The 15,503-nt window shown below is 43.9% G+C and overlaps 1 protein-coding gene across 14 annotated transcripts in view; it reads left to right on the top strand.

Moving 5' to 3' along the window:
- The window catches only part of GPHN (gephyrin), a 1,323,901-nt gene that overhangs the window by 1,231,601 nt on the left and 76,797 nt on the right, over positions 1 to 15,503 (top strand). For all 14 annotated transcript variants that reach the window (XM_069208894.1, XM_069208895.1, XM_069208892.1 and 11 more), the window contains 2 exons: positions 4,777 to 4,869; positions 5,675 to 5,730. In XM_069208894.1, the coding sequence (XP_069064995.1) occupies positions 4,777 to 4,869; positions 5,675 to 5,730 (149 nt within the window). The remainder of the gene's footprint in view (positions 1 to 4,776; positions 4,870 to 5,674; positions 5,731 to 15,503) is intronic.

Here is a 15,503-nt window from a genome sequence, read left to right as displayed (position 1 = left end):
AAGCTGCACCATGAAAAGCCAGACACAGAGCGAAAGCCAGAAGGGAGCACATCTGTGCACTTACCACTCTGTTGATGAACACATAAATGTTCATGACATGTTATGAAATTAATCTTACAAGAGCCTTGTGCACACGATCCAAGAACCTGCATCGGCACAGGAAAATGTATACAAATGTTAATGTGAATATGCTTGTTTGCAGTTGCACACGAATTCTCTTGAGGCACTTTTTCTGCATCACCAGCAAGAACTATTTAGTAAAGAATCCCTGTAACCGACAAAGGCTTCCTAGATGAGATGGGTTTATCACCTGGTGTCACAAGAAACCTCATTTTCTTTGCAGCGACAAAGAAGCCATGGATCCTAACTGTTTGGCTGGCTGGCTTGCCTCATGCCCTGAAATGTAAAGATGTACTAGCCCCCAAAGTCATGGGCTTCTGTTAACTGCTCTTCTGTGCCCTGTGCCTGGTTGCTTAAAGTGCCGAGTAGAAAACAGGCAGGCAAGAGTTAGCACTGATATTTGTTACCACTATTAAGCTCCAGTCTTGGACTTTTATCAACAGAATATTTACTTCCAGCAGCAAATTGAGCCTGGACCTTGTGTCAGGCTGTGTGTAAGGTAATGTGCTCTCAGGTAATGATCTATTCCAAGTTTTTTCTGTATGCTGGTAAAACAATCTCCAAAAATGTTTGTCCAAAAACCATTATTATACATGATTAGAGATAAAGAACTCCTTAGAGAGCCCACTGGGGACAGCTCATATCTGCTAAACACATGCTGCACAAAATGATAGTTTTTAGGCTTTCTGGAATACCAAAAAACAAGCTAGACAAACACCCACTTAGCTCTGACGGTCTTGTCCTTGCTTCAGCCTCCCGCAGGGCTTGCTTTCTTTGGAAAACATTTTCTGGATTTAAAACCTTATGAGCACCTATGGAACTAATCAAAGGAAGTTGAGTCTTTCCCTCGCTTTGACAGCGTGCATACCCTACTTAAGAGAATTTTTCATCATAAAAAATATGCAAAGGTTATTTATTGGTACTGTCTTTAGCACGTGGAAGCTGGGCCCATTCAAGGCCCAGCCCTTCAGTCTGTTTGTGGCAAGATTTTTAGCATTCATTACTCTTGAACTGTAAGCCCTTGCTATAGAATGTTACCCCATAGCACAGCTATATTGATATGCATGTAATTGTTCAGGTCGAGGTATTATTGCTTCTTTTAAATACCTATTACTTTCTAGGAAGTAAATTAGTATTACATTTGTTTGTCCTTTCTTGGGTATTATATTCTTCTCTCGGACAGCTGTAATTTTGTTCTACACTGTCATCTTATCTCATACATGGTTAAGCCTTGAGGTTGATGAAGTTACTAAAATATGACTGAAGATTACCTTGACTGGGGGTTTGGCTGTGAGTAGCTGTGTTTAGATGGTCTGGAAGCTTGGGTTTAGTGCAGCAGTCTCCAACATGTAGCTTGGGAGCTACAGGTGACTCTCCATATGCCAGACAGTGGTTCACAGCCTAATATATGATTTGGAGATGAGCAGTGCTGGCTCTTGCAGTTTTCAGTGTCAACCAGACAATCAGAAGCTGTGTCCCCTACTCCTGCAGCTCAGGAGAGCAGGATCCAGAGCAGAACAGAGACGTGTTAGTGCCTCACTGACTTTTCTGAATTGTGTACAATATATCTGCAGTTGTACCCCTCTGATATTCCACTTTGTGTGTCTGTGTGTGTGTGTGCACACGTGCGGCTGGTGTGTGGGTCCTCCCTGTCAGACAGAGCCCATCCCTAGTGGTGTTCTCCGGTGTGTGGCATCATTTAGCACACAGTGGTTGTTAGACAGGCGCATATTAGCGATCCTTTTTAGTATATGTTGAATATCAGTGACTTAATCGTGGCCTTGCATGCTATAATTGTTGTTACTGCTATCGTCCTTGACATAAAGTGAGCTCTGTTGATGTGAAGTCTAGTCCTAGCAATAATGTAGGCCATCCTGGGCATAACAGTGGGTGTTCTTGTCAGAACAGGGAACATGCTTGACATTTTGCGGGAAATCTTGGCCTGGCTGTTCCCACCTCAGGCACCATGTTGGCCATTGCTGGTATGATGATGGCTATTCCTGGCAAATTGGGGCCATCCTTGGCACATTGGTGTATCCTTGGCTTTATAATTTGCATCCTTAACATGATGGGCCTCTTTGGCATAGTTTGTCATCATTGACATTGTGGTGGTCAGTCCTAGCTTGATGGTAAGTAAGGCAGAGGTACTTGTGATTATCTGATAAAAATGAGATAAACTTGTGTTCTTTTTGAGGGGCATTAATTATGTTCACCTAAAATCAAAAGTGTTTGCGAGACAGCAAAATGTGAATGTGTACATTTTCAGGAACATATAAGCTGATGTGTAGAAGCAAGGTGACTACATTTCCAAAGCATAGCTGAAGTTGATAGATGAATGAGTTTGTGCTGATTTATGGAAAGTTATTGCTGATTTTATTCCCTCTATACCAGAAAGCACTTTGCTGTCATTTTTTCTTTACTCAGGTAACAGCATTTCAGATTGATACTAGTAATCTTGAAAAGAATCCCTATTAAAGTTATCTTGTCTGATGTAGTTGCGTATTGTGACATCATCAATATTTGTTAGTGTCTAAGCATACGTTTAATTCATAAGAAGCTGTTATAGAAATGATTTGGCGACCTCTGATTTAGCACCTTAAATCTATTACTCTCTCTTTTACCTCTGCTGGTCCGTGAAAAAAAGTATATACTAAGAGTACTTTGAGTTTGGGATGAGAAGGCATCCATGTTTGGAAGTTCTCTTTCTGCTGTGATTACTGAGCTACATTGAATTGGTGACTGCCTTTCTACTCGGAGGAGCGAGCTTTTCATTTTCTTACACTGTGAGATACGCATGGTGGTATATTAAGTTCATGCACACATACTAAAGAAGATTACACCTGTTTTATGTTTTACATTTCAAATTCAGGTCCCTCAGAAATACGTTACATCATTGTTTCTAATTGCAAAGGTTACATGGTTTCCATAGAATAAAATTGGCTGATCTGGTATCCTGATGACCCACCACCATGGTCTACAGTTCTTTCAAAAAGGAGCGAGGGACCCAAACTAGCAGGTTGACAAAAAATACAGCAATCCAGGAAGCATAATCGTTTTGGACAAAATTATCCAATCCATGATCAACAGTGGTAGTGATTTCAAAAATGTAACACATGCCCCTAACAACTGCTCCAGCTTTCCCAAGCCAGCTGAACTTTCTGCAAATGATACATTTACCCTGCTAAATATCTAAAGGTGTGTGGTCCCCAGGTAATATCCAATTGAAGTGGCCATTGAGTTTCGTTTGATGTACCCAGTCTAACTTGGAACACAGAGTTATCTCTCAGCGCAAGTAGCTGCCCATATTCCTTGAGCGTGCCTGCTGAAGACCCATATTCTTCCCCCTCCTCTTTCATATCCTTTTGGTAGACGAGAAGTGCATCTGCTTACAAGGATGTGTATGTCGTCAATTAGTGGTGTTCCGCTGTCTCTTCCTTCCTTTAGCGAGTGGTTAAATTGCCAAAGCAAATGACATTGGTGATAGTGGTCTTCCCTGGCTAATGCCACCATGTACGTCCTAAGCAGTGGATTTAATGTTTCCCTTATGACCCTGGGGGATGTTTAAGAGCATAGCATGGAGGCCCACTTTATAAAAACTTAAGCGCAGAGCAGGAATGTATCCAACACATTTTCCAGGTTGGTAGTTCCATTGCATTTATAGAATTGTTTGGGCTTTTCTCTTTTACCACAATAATTTTGCACTCCACAACGTAAACACGCCCTCACATAACAGCTTTGGCTTCATCAGTGTAAAAGCAGCACAGGTAGGAAACCTTAGGAACACACCGCTTTTGCACCTTGCATCAGATATATGCCCTCGGAGCAGCTTCCATACACCACTAGTAGGAAGAACATGTTGCCACTCATTAATACTCGTCATACTCATTAATGTCAAGATGCCGAGTTTTTTAATAGTTGCATCTTGTTATATTTACAAAGTGATAGTTAATATGCAATACTATGAACTTGTATAGAATTACCATAATACTTAGGAAAATCAATAAAGAAATTCAAACAAAAGTTTTGTAGTATTACTGATTAGTCCACCTTTCCTCCACAGTGTGTGGAGCCACGCTAGAACTTAAAATTATCTTCATGACATAAGTTTATTGTCACTGCATTTGGAAAGTGATCATTTCTATAGTGATTGCCCTGCAAGTATGACGTGGCTCAGGGACTAGCGGACGATCACTGAACACCTCTCATGTATAGGACCCGAACCATTGCTCCCACCGCTGGCCATTTTTCTCCTATGCAATTTGTTGCCCTTCTCACCCTGTGAATATTAAAGGAAGGGAATTGTTAAAAATATCATACAAAGTATGCAATTTATGATAAAGAAAATATCAACATCATATCACTGTTTACATCTTCTTCTCTGCGTTCACACCAGACTGCAGATTCTCTGCTGTGGTGGTTAGCCATAGAAGCCTGTTTTATCTGCTGAGGTTGATCATTTCAATTGTTTCTCTGTGCTGTGTCATGTTATCTGTTGAGTTCATGAGTACATCCGCCGGGTACTGTTATCGGATGTGTAAAGTGCAGTGGGAGACCACTTTATATGCACATGCACACCATCCTTTGGGTGAAGTACTCTCAACGTGTGTTAGCACTGGCCCTCCTGACAAGGCATTGCCCTTCTCTGTCCCCTTCCAGACGGCATGGGCCGAGTCCTTGCTCAAGAGGTCTATGCAAAAGACAACCTCCCGCCATTCCCTGCGTCTGTGAAAGATGGCTATGCTGTTCGAGGTAAGCGCTGTCCTTTTTGAGAATCAAACACCAGTCTTGGGATAACATTGACTTTTGGGGAACCTGTACTAGAGGGGTTTGATTGACTTCTAATGTTGGTTTACTGTGTAGTCTAATTTGTAAATTTCTGTCTTGTATTTTTATGAAAGCATATTATTTTGATCATGAGAACCACCTCAACAATCTGAACCACTGTCTTCGCTTGTGTGCGGGCCGAGATCTTAAATGATTATCTGCTATTGAGTGGGGTTAAACCGTAGGAAGATCCCAGGTTCTTATGTAGGACCCTGTGTTGGTGCCACACAACTTTTCAAGTAAAGGCTGCATTTTCTTTTGTACTCTTGAACTATACAGAGTGAGGCATCTTGTTCTTTGTTTACTTGGTCTGCTGGTGTCTGTCGAGGGGGACTGGAAGTCTTCTGTAAGCAAGTAGAGCAATGTGACGTCAGGGACTTGTGTAAACAACAGCATTGTGATGTCAGGAACCTAAGTAAACAGCAGCAAATATTGACCTTTCCATTGACTTAAGAACTAGTCTGATTCTAGCAATAAAGAATATTCACAAAATATCAGTATTCTAGAAGAATTTAATTACACAAGGGATTTGTCTTTACCTGTGGCACGGAGGCCAGATTTGCCAGATTTCTGTAGGAGGGAGAATTCTGTGTGATCCCTATGAACTGAGAACGCAGTCACATAAACTTTGTACTTAGACATCCTCTCAGATACTTGCCGTTCTTCAGCTTATAACCTACCCTCTGCTCCTTTTCCCTATTCTGATTCCAATCCACGTTATGTTTTTCAGCGGCAGACGGTCCTGGGGATCGTTTCATCATTGGGGAATCCCAAGCCGGCGAGCAGGTGAGATCTTGGCTCTTTTGTTTTCCACCCATAAATCAGCAAGAGGTGATTTACAGCACACGTTTCACGTAAATTCAATTATCCAGTATTGGATCTTCATAAATTCACATGCTTGAATTCACATGCTTGAATCATCCCCGTCGTCCAAGTGGGAGTCCCACGGTACATAAAAAAACAATAATTAACAAATATTTTTTTTTCCTATAGGCTATAATGGTAACACAAGTCACTCATATAGCCTATCTAAGTCCTTTTGTGAAAAGGACCCAAACCTAGCTGCTGGCCAATCGGGTACCAGCACCCTCTAGAACACTCTCCAGAAAAGCTCTTTCCCACAGATTTTCTACCGCACGTCGTGTGAAGGGAGTCTCCCTGAGCCCTGCTCAGTTTTCTGCTTCTTCAGAAGTGTTTTTGTCTCAAGAAAACTCTAAGGATGTCGGATTCTTCTAGACAAGGCCTTTTCCGCCCTTTCAAGACCTGTGGCAAGAAAAGGCTCCATGTGGATGATCCACATAAAGACTACTTATACTACCTCTACCCACAACACCAGGTGAAGGACTGCAAGATATGCCGTACTTTCTCTACAAAAACCCTCAGAGACCATGAGGGTAGACTTCTGACATGGTTACAGGCAAAATCCTGTACTTCAGGTGAGGAGAGTGGGTCGGAAAGGCCACACAAAAGGTCCAAATCTGAGGACCTGGGGCAGGCGGAAAGATCCAGAAAGCGGCAGAAATTGCATCATAGAGAAGGTGCAAAAGGCTTACAGGGCTCAATTTCTTCAGCGCCATCCTCTCCTCGTCAAAAGAAGGATTCGTCCCACCGTTCTCCTTCCACCTCTGGAAAGGTATCCATCAAAATTAAGTTGACGACGACACCACCTTTGACGACCGTGACGACAACAGTGTTCACATCTACCGTCTCCACCACCTCGTCGACGAGACCATCGTCCGCGACGACTACCTTGACGTCGGTGGTAAAGACTCCTATTTCTTCTATTAAACCTCCGTCGATGAGGATTCCAGAAAGAATTACATTGCTGACAACGTCGATGCCTTCGCCGACGAGAACATAGTCGTTGATGACATAGTCTACGAAAGCCCCGTTGACTGCAACACCACCGACGAGAGCTCCGTCGGCTGTATCACCGTCGACGAGACTACCGTAGACGAGACCACCATCGACGACGAGACCGTCGTTAATGGAAGGATCATCTGTTATGACAGTGCCGTCGACGGGACCATCGTCGTTGACACCATCGACGATGCCAATGGTGCCTATAAGCCAGATAGAGGCCATTCCTACTTCTTCTGGGTCTCCTGACCTTCGAGCCATGGTTAAGATCACATCATTGCCCAGATCGGCGATCTACCCTACAGATACTTCACCAAGTAAGGTGTCAACCCTATTACCTAGTCATTTGCTGGGCTGGGAGGAATCGGATGACGGTCCAGTTGGAGATGCGCACAGCCCATCCCAGTTGCTTGTCAAATACTAGGATGAGGATGATGAGTATGATCAATATCAACCTTATTACTCTCATCAAGGGCGCTATTATCAACCACCGCCTCAACCAAGAGACTCTGTCCAGATGCCTGCCTCCTTGATCCAGGACTTACAGTCAATGTTGCAGGATTATAGGAGGAGGTTCCCAGTTACAGCAGAAGATCAACCACCACAGCCAACTTCTCCTGTTACACTAAGGAGCGTACCTCCACCTCCAGCTACTCCTAGGATGACTCCTCATTCCGTGTTAGCTGCTCCCCCCGGAGATGAAGTTTCGACATCAGGGGAAGAGGAGGAAGAAGGGGAGATATCGACGCCACAGCATTCTACTGAGTAATAGGATGACTACTTAGCCCCCACTCCTTCTCCACCGCCTCCTCGCCCTTCAGATTCTCCACCTGAGGATATAGGTGGTTTTCACAATTTAATGGATAGGGCGGCCGCACGCTTCCACCTACCAACATCTGTTTCACAGTCTGAATGCTTCCTCCATGATTTTAAAGAACAAACAAGGAAGTCTGTAAGGGCCATCCCTATTATTGACTTTATATGGAGCGAGGGTGTCAAGATCATGCGCAACTCGGCAACAGTTCCACCAGTGCCACAAAAGCTTGACAAAAAATATAAGGCACCTCCGGACTCTCCGGCATGTCTAACTGGTCACCCAAAGCCGGACTCTGTCATCTCTCAAGCGGCACAAAGGCATTCTAAGAACCCGTCAACACCTATCTCTACTCCTCCAGATAGAGAAGGAAGGAGATTAGATAACGTGGGCAAAAGGTTCTCGTCCATGTCAGCAATGACTGTTCGGGCAGCAAATTCCTTAGCGATCTTGGGTCGTTATGATCGACAAATGTGGTCTGATATGCAGGCTTTAATGGACCTCATCCCGGAAAGCAAACAACCAGAGGCACGGAAGATCCTCCAAGAAGGTGAGCACATGTCTGAAGAGATAATTGATTGCGCTCTAGATATAGGCTCCAGTGGTTTTCGTCAGCTGGCTGGTGCTGCGGTATTACGCCGACAGGGTTGGCTCAAAGCCACATCTTTCAGACCGTAAGTGCAGTCCAGAATTCTTGACATGCCTTACGACGGAGAATCTCTCTTTGGCAAGCATGTAGATGACGCATTGCAGGTCATCAAGGCTGACATGGATACTGCTAAGTCCCTAGGTACCTTCCAGTACCGGAAACAGCCCTTTCGGGGTGCAAGAGGAAGGGGATTTACCTCATTTCGAGGTTCATTTCACAAGCAGTATCAGCAGCCCAAATATAGACCATCCTATCAGCAGCAGTATAGACATCCATCCACTGCCTCATAGGCCAGACAGGGCGGAAGGAAAAGACAGGTTTCCCAAAACCGGGATCAACCTAGAAAACAATGAACATCACCAGGCACCGGCTATTTTTCCACAATATTTACAGACTCAACAAGTGGGAGCGAACATCTCCAATTACATCCAGGAGTGGAAACACATAACATCAGACAAATGGGTGCTGGATATAGTGACACGAGCTCATACCTTGGAATTCATACAAAAACCACCGCACCATCCATAAGGAACATCCAAACCGTTCCATCTTCACCTGCTTCAGCAGGAAGTGTTACTGATGCTCGCCAAGGGAGCGATAGAAGAGGTTCCGGTTCAGCAAATATGTCTTGGGTTCTATTCCCGGTTCTTTCTGATAAAGAAGAAGTCAGGGGAATGGAGACCGATACTAGATCTGAGGAAGCTCAACAAGTTCGTTCAGAAACAATCCTTTAGGATGATCACGCTGTCGAATATCCTACACCTTCTCAATCCTGGAGATTTTATCACAACAATGGATCTCTGGGTTGCTTATTTCCACATACCAATACATCAGAAACATTGCATGTATCTCCGCTTTACTGTGGCCGGTGCCCATTATCAATTCAAAGTTCTCCTATTCGGTCTGAAGTCAGCTCCACAAATTTTCATGAAATGTCTGGACCCAGTCGCAGTTTTTCTCCGCAACAGGGGTTTTCAGGTGTTTCCAAACCTGGACAGCTGGCTCATAAAAGCTCCTTCTTCACTACTAGTGTCCAGGGCTACAAACGCCTGCCTGAAATTATTTTGCCGTTTGGGGCTAACAGTAAACCTACAGAAGTCAGTCATCCTTCCCTCACACAGGATAGTCTTCTTAGGTGCAGAACTAGACATCATCAAAAACAAGGCGTACCCCACCCTGGCACGGCACCAGAAGCTAACCAACTTGGCTGTCAGTATTTCCAGAAAAAGGTTTGTTTCAGTACGACTGATCAAGTCGCTTCTAGGCATGATTTCCTCAGCCATCGTCCTAGTTCATCTAGCAAGATTGAGAATGAGACCTTCACAAGAGGAGTTACAGCTCCAATGGACCCAGTCGCAAGGATTCTTAGACGACTTGATAAGTGTTACACCAAAAATTCTGCAGGCTTTGCGATGGTGGTCTCAGACCAACCATCTCTCCCAAGGGCGTACTTTTCTAACGCCAATAGCAGAGTTTATCATCACGACAGACGCTTCCTTGGAAAGCCGGGGAGGCCATTTACAAGGCATGCGCATTCAGGGAAGATGGTCAGATGCGCAGAAAGCAATGCACATAAATCTGTTGGAATTTAAGGCGATCCACCTCACGCTCAAGGCTTTTCTTCCACGCATTGCAGGGTCATCAGTGTTGGTCCGGACAGACAACACAACCAGTATGTTTTATATCAACAAGCAGGGAGGAACAAGATCCCTCTCCCTCTCAAGGGAAGTTCAATCTCTTTGGGACTGGCTCACACTGCACAATATTCGCCTCAGGGTGGAGCACCTGCCAGGTGTCAACAACGTCCTGGCGGATTCGCTCAGCAGGACAGACGACAAATGCCACGAGTGGGAACTCAACCAGAAGGTACTCATCGGTGTCTTCCAACACTGGGGACAACCGATCCTAGACTTGTTTGCCATCAATCAGAACGCCAAATGCCAATTCTACGCCAGTCGATACCCGCTCCCAGGGTCGTGTGGAAATGCTCTTTCGATGAGATGGTCCGGGATCTTTGCCTACGCTTTTCCCCCATCCCTTTAATACCCAGGCTCCTCAGGAAGATGAATTCGGAGTGCTGTAGGATCATTCTCATAGCGCCCAGGTGGCCCAGGCAGTATTGGTACACAGAGCTTCCACTCCGGTCCGTGGCCAATCCCATGCGCCTTCCCTGCAACCACGACCTTCTCACGAAGAATCAGGGTCAGATTCTTCATCCCGATCCAACACCTCTTCAATTGCACTCTTGGCTCCCGAGTTCCGAGAGTTCCAGGGTATGAACATTGATCAGGAATACAGATGGATTTTATCTAGGGCACGAGCGGACAGTACAAATAAGACGTACAAGCTCAAATGGAAGACATTTTGTGTTTGGTGCGCTCAGAACAAGTTCCATCCTTTACAGATTAAGCCGGAACAAATTCTCTCGTACCTTCTCACCCTCTCAAAGGCCGGTCTATGCCATGCATCGGTTAAGATTAATTTGGCAGCTATAGCCTCCTATAGACGCTCTTCTGATATGCCCTCACTAGGCTCATCCAGGATTGTTAAACAGTTCATGAAAGGTCTCTTCCGCACTTTCCCTCCGGTGCGTCCACCTCCGCCAGAGTGGCATCTGAATGTAGTCCTGTCGTAGCTAATGAAAGCTCTGTTCGAACCTATTCACAGAGCTGAACTAAAGTACATCACATGGAAAGTGGCAACTCTGCTTGCTCTTACTTCCACCAGGAGAGTCCGCGATATACAGCCTTTTACTACTAAGGAACCTTTTCTGTTTTTTTTAGATGACTTTGTTCAGCTCAGGACTAACCCCAGGTACATTCCTAAAGTGCCATCATCATTTCACCTGAATGAGCCCGTGATACTACGAACCTTTTTCCCAAATCCATCTACAATCGCAGAAAAGGCTCTGCATTCTTTGGACATCAAGAGATGCCTCAAATTTAACATCCAAAGTACCAAACAAATAAGGAAAACAGATCAGCTGTTGGTATCTTATGCTCATGGACGGCAAGGAGCAGGGGTCACTAAGGCCACCATAGCCCGGTGGATTGCTTCTACAATTCAGTTTTGCCACATCAAAGCAGGAAAACTGTTGACTAAGCGCCCGAGAGCGCACTCCACGAGAGCAGTCTCCACATCGGCTGCTCTGTTCCAGGGCATTGCTCTGGATAATATATGTCAGGCTGCAACATGGAAGACTACGCACTCCTTTACGCAACACTATTGTTTGGAGTCGTCGCAGAGAGCGGACTCTCTAGTTGGACAAGCTGTCTTAGGTCATCTCTTTCACTAAGGTGAGACCTTTCCTTTATTATGTGGAAACTATTCTATATGCATTAGTCTATAATTGCGATGCAATATGGTTTCAGATACTGTTGTTTATTTATATATACATATGTACATATATATATATATTTTTTTATTTATTTATTTAAGGTATATATATGGATATATATTTGTTTTAGGCTCATAATACAAAATTTATAAGCTGGTTATTTGGTAATATGGATTTCTATGCTCGCACCCTCCATCCACTGCGGGCCTGACGTTTATTAAGAGTACTGCTGGCTATTCGGATTCAAGCATGTGAATTTATGAACGATCCAATACTGGATAAGAAAACAAGTTACTTACCTGTAACTACAGTTATCCAGTATTGGTATCTTTCATAAATTCACATGCGGCCCACCCTCCTCCCCTTAGACGCCCGCATTTCCTCTCCGGTCATGCTCTTTTCACTCTCGTGCTAGAAAATCTGAGGGAACGAGCTTCTCTGGAGAGTGTTCTAGATGGTGCTGGTACCTGATAGGCCAGCAGCTAGGTTTGGGTCCTTTTCACAAAAGGACTTAGATAGGCTATATGAGTGACTTGTGTTACCATTATAGCCGATAGGAAAAAAAAATATTTGTTAATTATTGCTTTTTTATGTACCATGGGACTCCCACTTTGACGGGGATGATTCAGGCATGTTAATTTATGAAAGATACCAATACTGGATAACTGTAGTTACAGGTAAGTAACTTGTTTTCTTAGGGTTTTCATATGTTCAAAAGAGGAGGATGGGAATTTCGGGTTAAATTTCCAGGGGCACATTTCTTTCTCTGTTTTAGGGGCGTATTCGGGGTAAATTGTCCACAAGCCAGCGTCCTGTTCGAACACTGAACTTTCCATCTGTTTGTCAGGAGGATGCCTTGTTGTCTGCAGGGACTTGCTGTTAGGGTACATGCATAGCTTTCATTCTACACTCCCTTAATTCAAAAGTATATAAGGAAAAAGTGACATGTAAAATGTTTTTATTCCATTCTCTTACATCATTGCAATCCTTTGAAGAACCCCCATTAACGATCCATTTGACCTTGTTTCACCCATACCACGTTTGGGTATTTGCATTACCTGTAGCTGATTGGGCGTCAAAAGAAGGGCCCAGAAAGCTCTAGATGCCTGTCCTAACCATAGTTCTTGACTGTGCCTTCTTCCTTTTATCTTTGTGTGTGATATCATGGTGCTACCAGCCCCACCTTCCCAGTTTTATAGACTGCAATCTTATTTGGGAGAGGTTTAGCACTCAGATTTTTTTTTTACACTTGATGATTAATCCGGCATATCCCTTTGTAATTAGCAGTCAATTGTGAGCGGGAAAAATCTTAATCCGTACGTACATTTCGCAGTATTTCTTTATTGTAAAATGTAGTGACGGGTTTTGCCTGTGGCTGCTTGAGTGCCTGTGAAAGTTTTCAAGTCTTCAGTTGTTAATCTTTCAATTAAAGAAGTGTTACATGTTATTCATTGTCTTTGCTACAGTGGCAATGACTGAAGTAGCAACTCTTCCCCTCTTGCAGTGTTGAAGGCCAGAGGGCCACCCTCCCTTTATGAAAAGAGAGAGAAGAGCGCATAGGCATCCTTTCAGTCCTGTTACATGTTGGATATTGACTGAGAAGGCTGCATATGTAGCACTCCCTACTCAGTGTCCTCCTCCTACCCATCATTTATCATCCCTATTAGCATTTGCTACTACAGTCTCCTCGCTCCCTACTTTTGGCTGTCTGTGATAGATTACCTGTATATCTTCCATTGTACCTCTTTCGCCTTAAAACCTAGCTCCTCTCTTCATTCTACTGTTTGGAGTGGAAATTTGTTCTGGTGGACCGCCGCCCTACCCAACCATTATACTCCCACTGACCTGCGGCGAGAATCTATTGAGCTCTCTGTGCTTTCAGCACGCATGTTGCAAAGATGCTGTTACCTGAATCGAACTGAAGAACATATTGAGGACATGACTGCGTGTTGCCCCCTGCCCATAAGTGGCTGCTCATGCGTGGTTTCTGGTTCCGGTGAACAATGTAGGTGTGCATACACACCCTGCTCTGTTCGCAGAGGGTAGCCTGTGAAAACAGCATAAAGTAAAGCCTCTTGAATAGTAAAAGTTCAGGCACCGGTAAGATTTTGCAAGTGCAATACCCTTCCACAAACGTGCCTACGGGCTTAACCAGACTCCTGACCTTTCTCATGGCTCAAAAGAATGGGGCAGCTAGATTGCACTTTTAAATCATAGGCTTCCCACTTATACTTAGGGTTATTGGCTTTGGCCATGAATGATGCATATCTCTTTCTGTAGGTATGACACAGTTTTGTTTGGGATGGTAGAGTCCTGACTACCTCTTCAATGTGTGCTCTGGGCAAATTGTTCTGTCGGTGAACTAGCCAAAATTGTATCCATTCCTGTTCAGAAAAATCTTCGTTCTCCTCTGTTTACAAAAACATTTGCAACAAATTCAGGACTCCTACAGATGGATTGGTGTTTGTATATCACTTCCCACCCTCATGCTAAACCATGTGTTCCTTGAGGTGTCCTTGACAAAGATTTAATGAGCTGTGTATCCACTCTCTGCAAATTGATACAAGAATGCTAAATGTATAGACATCTTCGGAGTCAACTTTCAGCAAACTCATTTATTCTGGCTGCATCACGTTAATGATGATGTGTTGGCAGGGTGTAACAGTCAGAATGGAAGGAAGGGGAGTCCTGACAATTAAAAGGCAATGTTATTCATGTTCTCCCCCTGTGGCTGCTAGAACTGTGTGTCTTGGTGTGTATGTTCACAGGCATACATCTCCATTTGTCTTAACGCACATTTGTGTGCCAAGAAAATGTTTTGAGCTTTGATTTTGAAGCCCCTTACCTTTTCTTCTTTGGAGAAAGTTGTGCTGATGTGTGTCCTCTCCACTTGCCTTCCTTGGAATCTGCCCTGCAGATGGCAAAACGATAATTAATAAACTTAGAAACCTTCTCATTGATAAAACTATTTCTGGCTGGACATTTTGAAAAGAAGCCAACTTGCCCTTCGCCTCCCCCAGTTTGCCAGTGCACAAAGAAACCCATGCATAATTGTGCATAATCGTATGTCAAAAGTGTCAAAGCCTGGTGACCCTGGTGGAAAGGTTGCCTGTTATCACGCTTGGTTCCTTGACTAAGTAAACCGGTGTAGTTGTTGACTATTTCTCTGTAGGCAAATAGTAAAGTTTGTAGAACGTGTTGAGAGCAGAGTTGCAATAGAGTTTCTACAGAAGATATTTATGTGTGAGGACATACCCTCAGAAATAGTGATGACCAAAGTGGCATTAGTCGTCAAGGAAATAAATAGATTTTATCAAATGTCTGTGCACCACACCAGGTTCTTGATATTCTCCATAAGGCAGTGGATTACTTGAAAGGTGGAGTAGTGTGTTAAATGAGTGGTTATCTGGTGTTGAGTAAAGACCTCAACACCGCTGTTCTGAAGTTGGCGTGGGTGTATAGGACGACGCCTAGCACTGACTGTTTAAACTTGATGTTGATGATAGACTGAGAATGCTGTTCCAAACCTCGAGTTGGGTGCTAAAACAGGATATCATGGGAAGAGATCTATATGGTAATGGTAATCAAATGGGTAGAAAGGGAGCATGAGAGCGTGTCTTTGAACAGTGAGAGTAAATACAGAGGAAGGCACCTGGTTGGGTAAAAAAGGGCCTTTCTTGAGTTTTATTGGGAAGTTGTCTGACAGATATTTGGAGCAAGTCAAAGGTAGTTCCGGTGCCAGTAGTGTTGTTAGACAAATGTGTTGAAGGGACAGATAGAGCAGACACAGACACTTTTCCATGACTAAAATGTGGAAAGAACCGAGTCAGATGATTGAGAGATTTCGTAGGTCTGTGCATTGTTATGAAATGAACTGAATACATTATGCAGAACCACAA

Source organism: Pleurodeles waltl, chromosome 9 (genome assembly GCF_031143425.1).
Source record: "Pleurodeles waltl isolate 20211129_DDA chromosome 9, aPleWal1.hap1.20221129, whole genome shotgun sequence".
NCBI classification, from domain to species: Eukaryota; Metazoa; Chordata; class Amphibia; order Caudata; family Salamandridae; genus Pleurodeles; species Pleurodeles waltl.
Note: the sequence above shows the minus strand (reverse complement) of the source record. Positions and strands in the feature narration are given on the sequence as shown.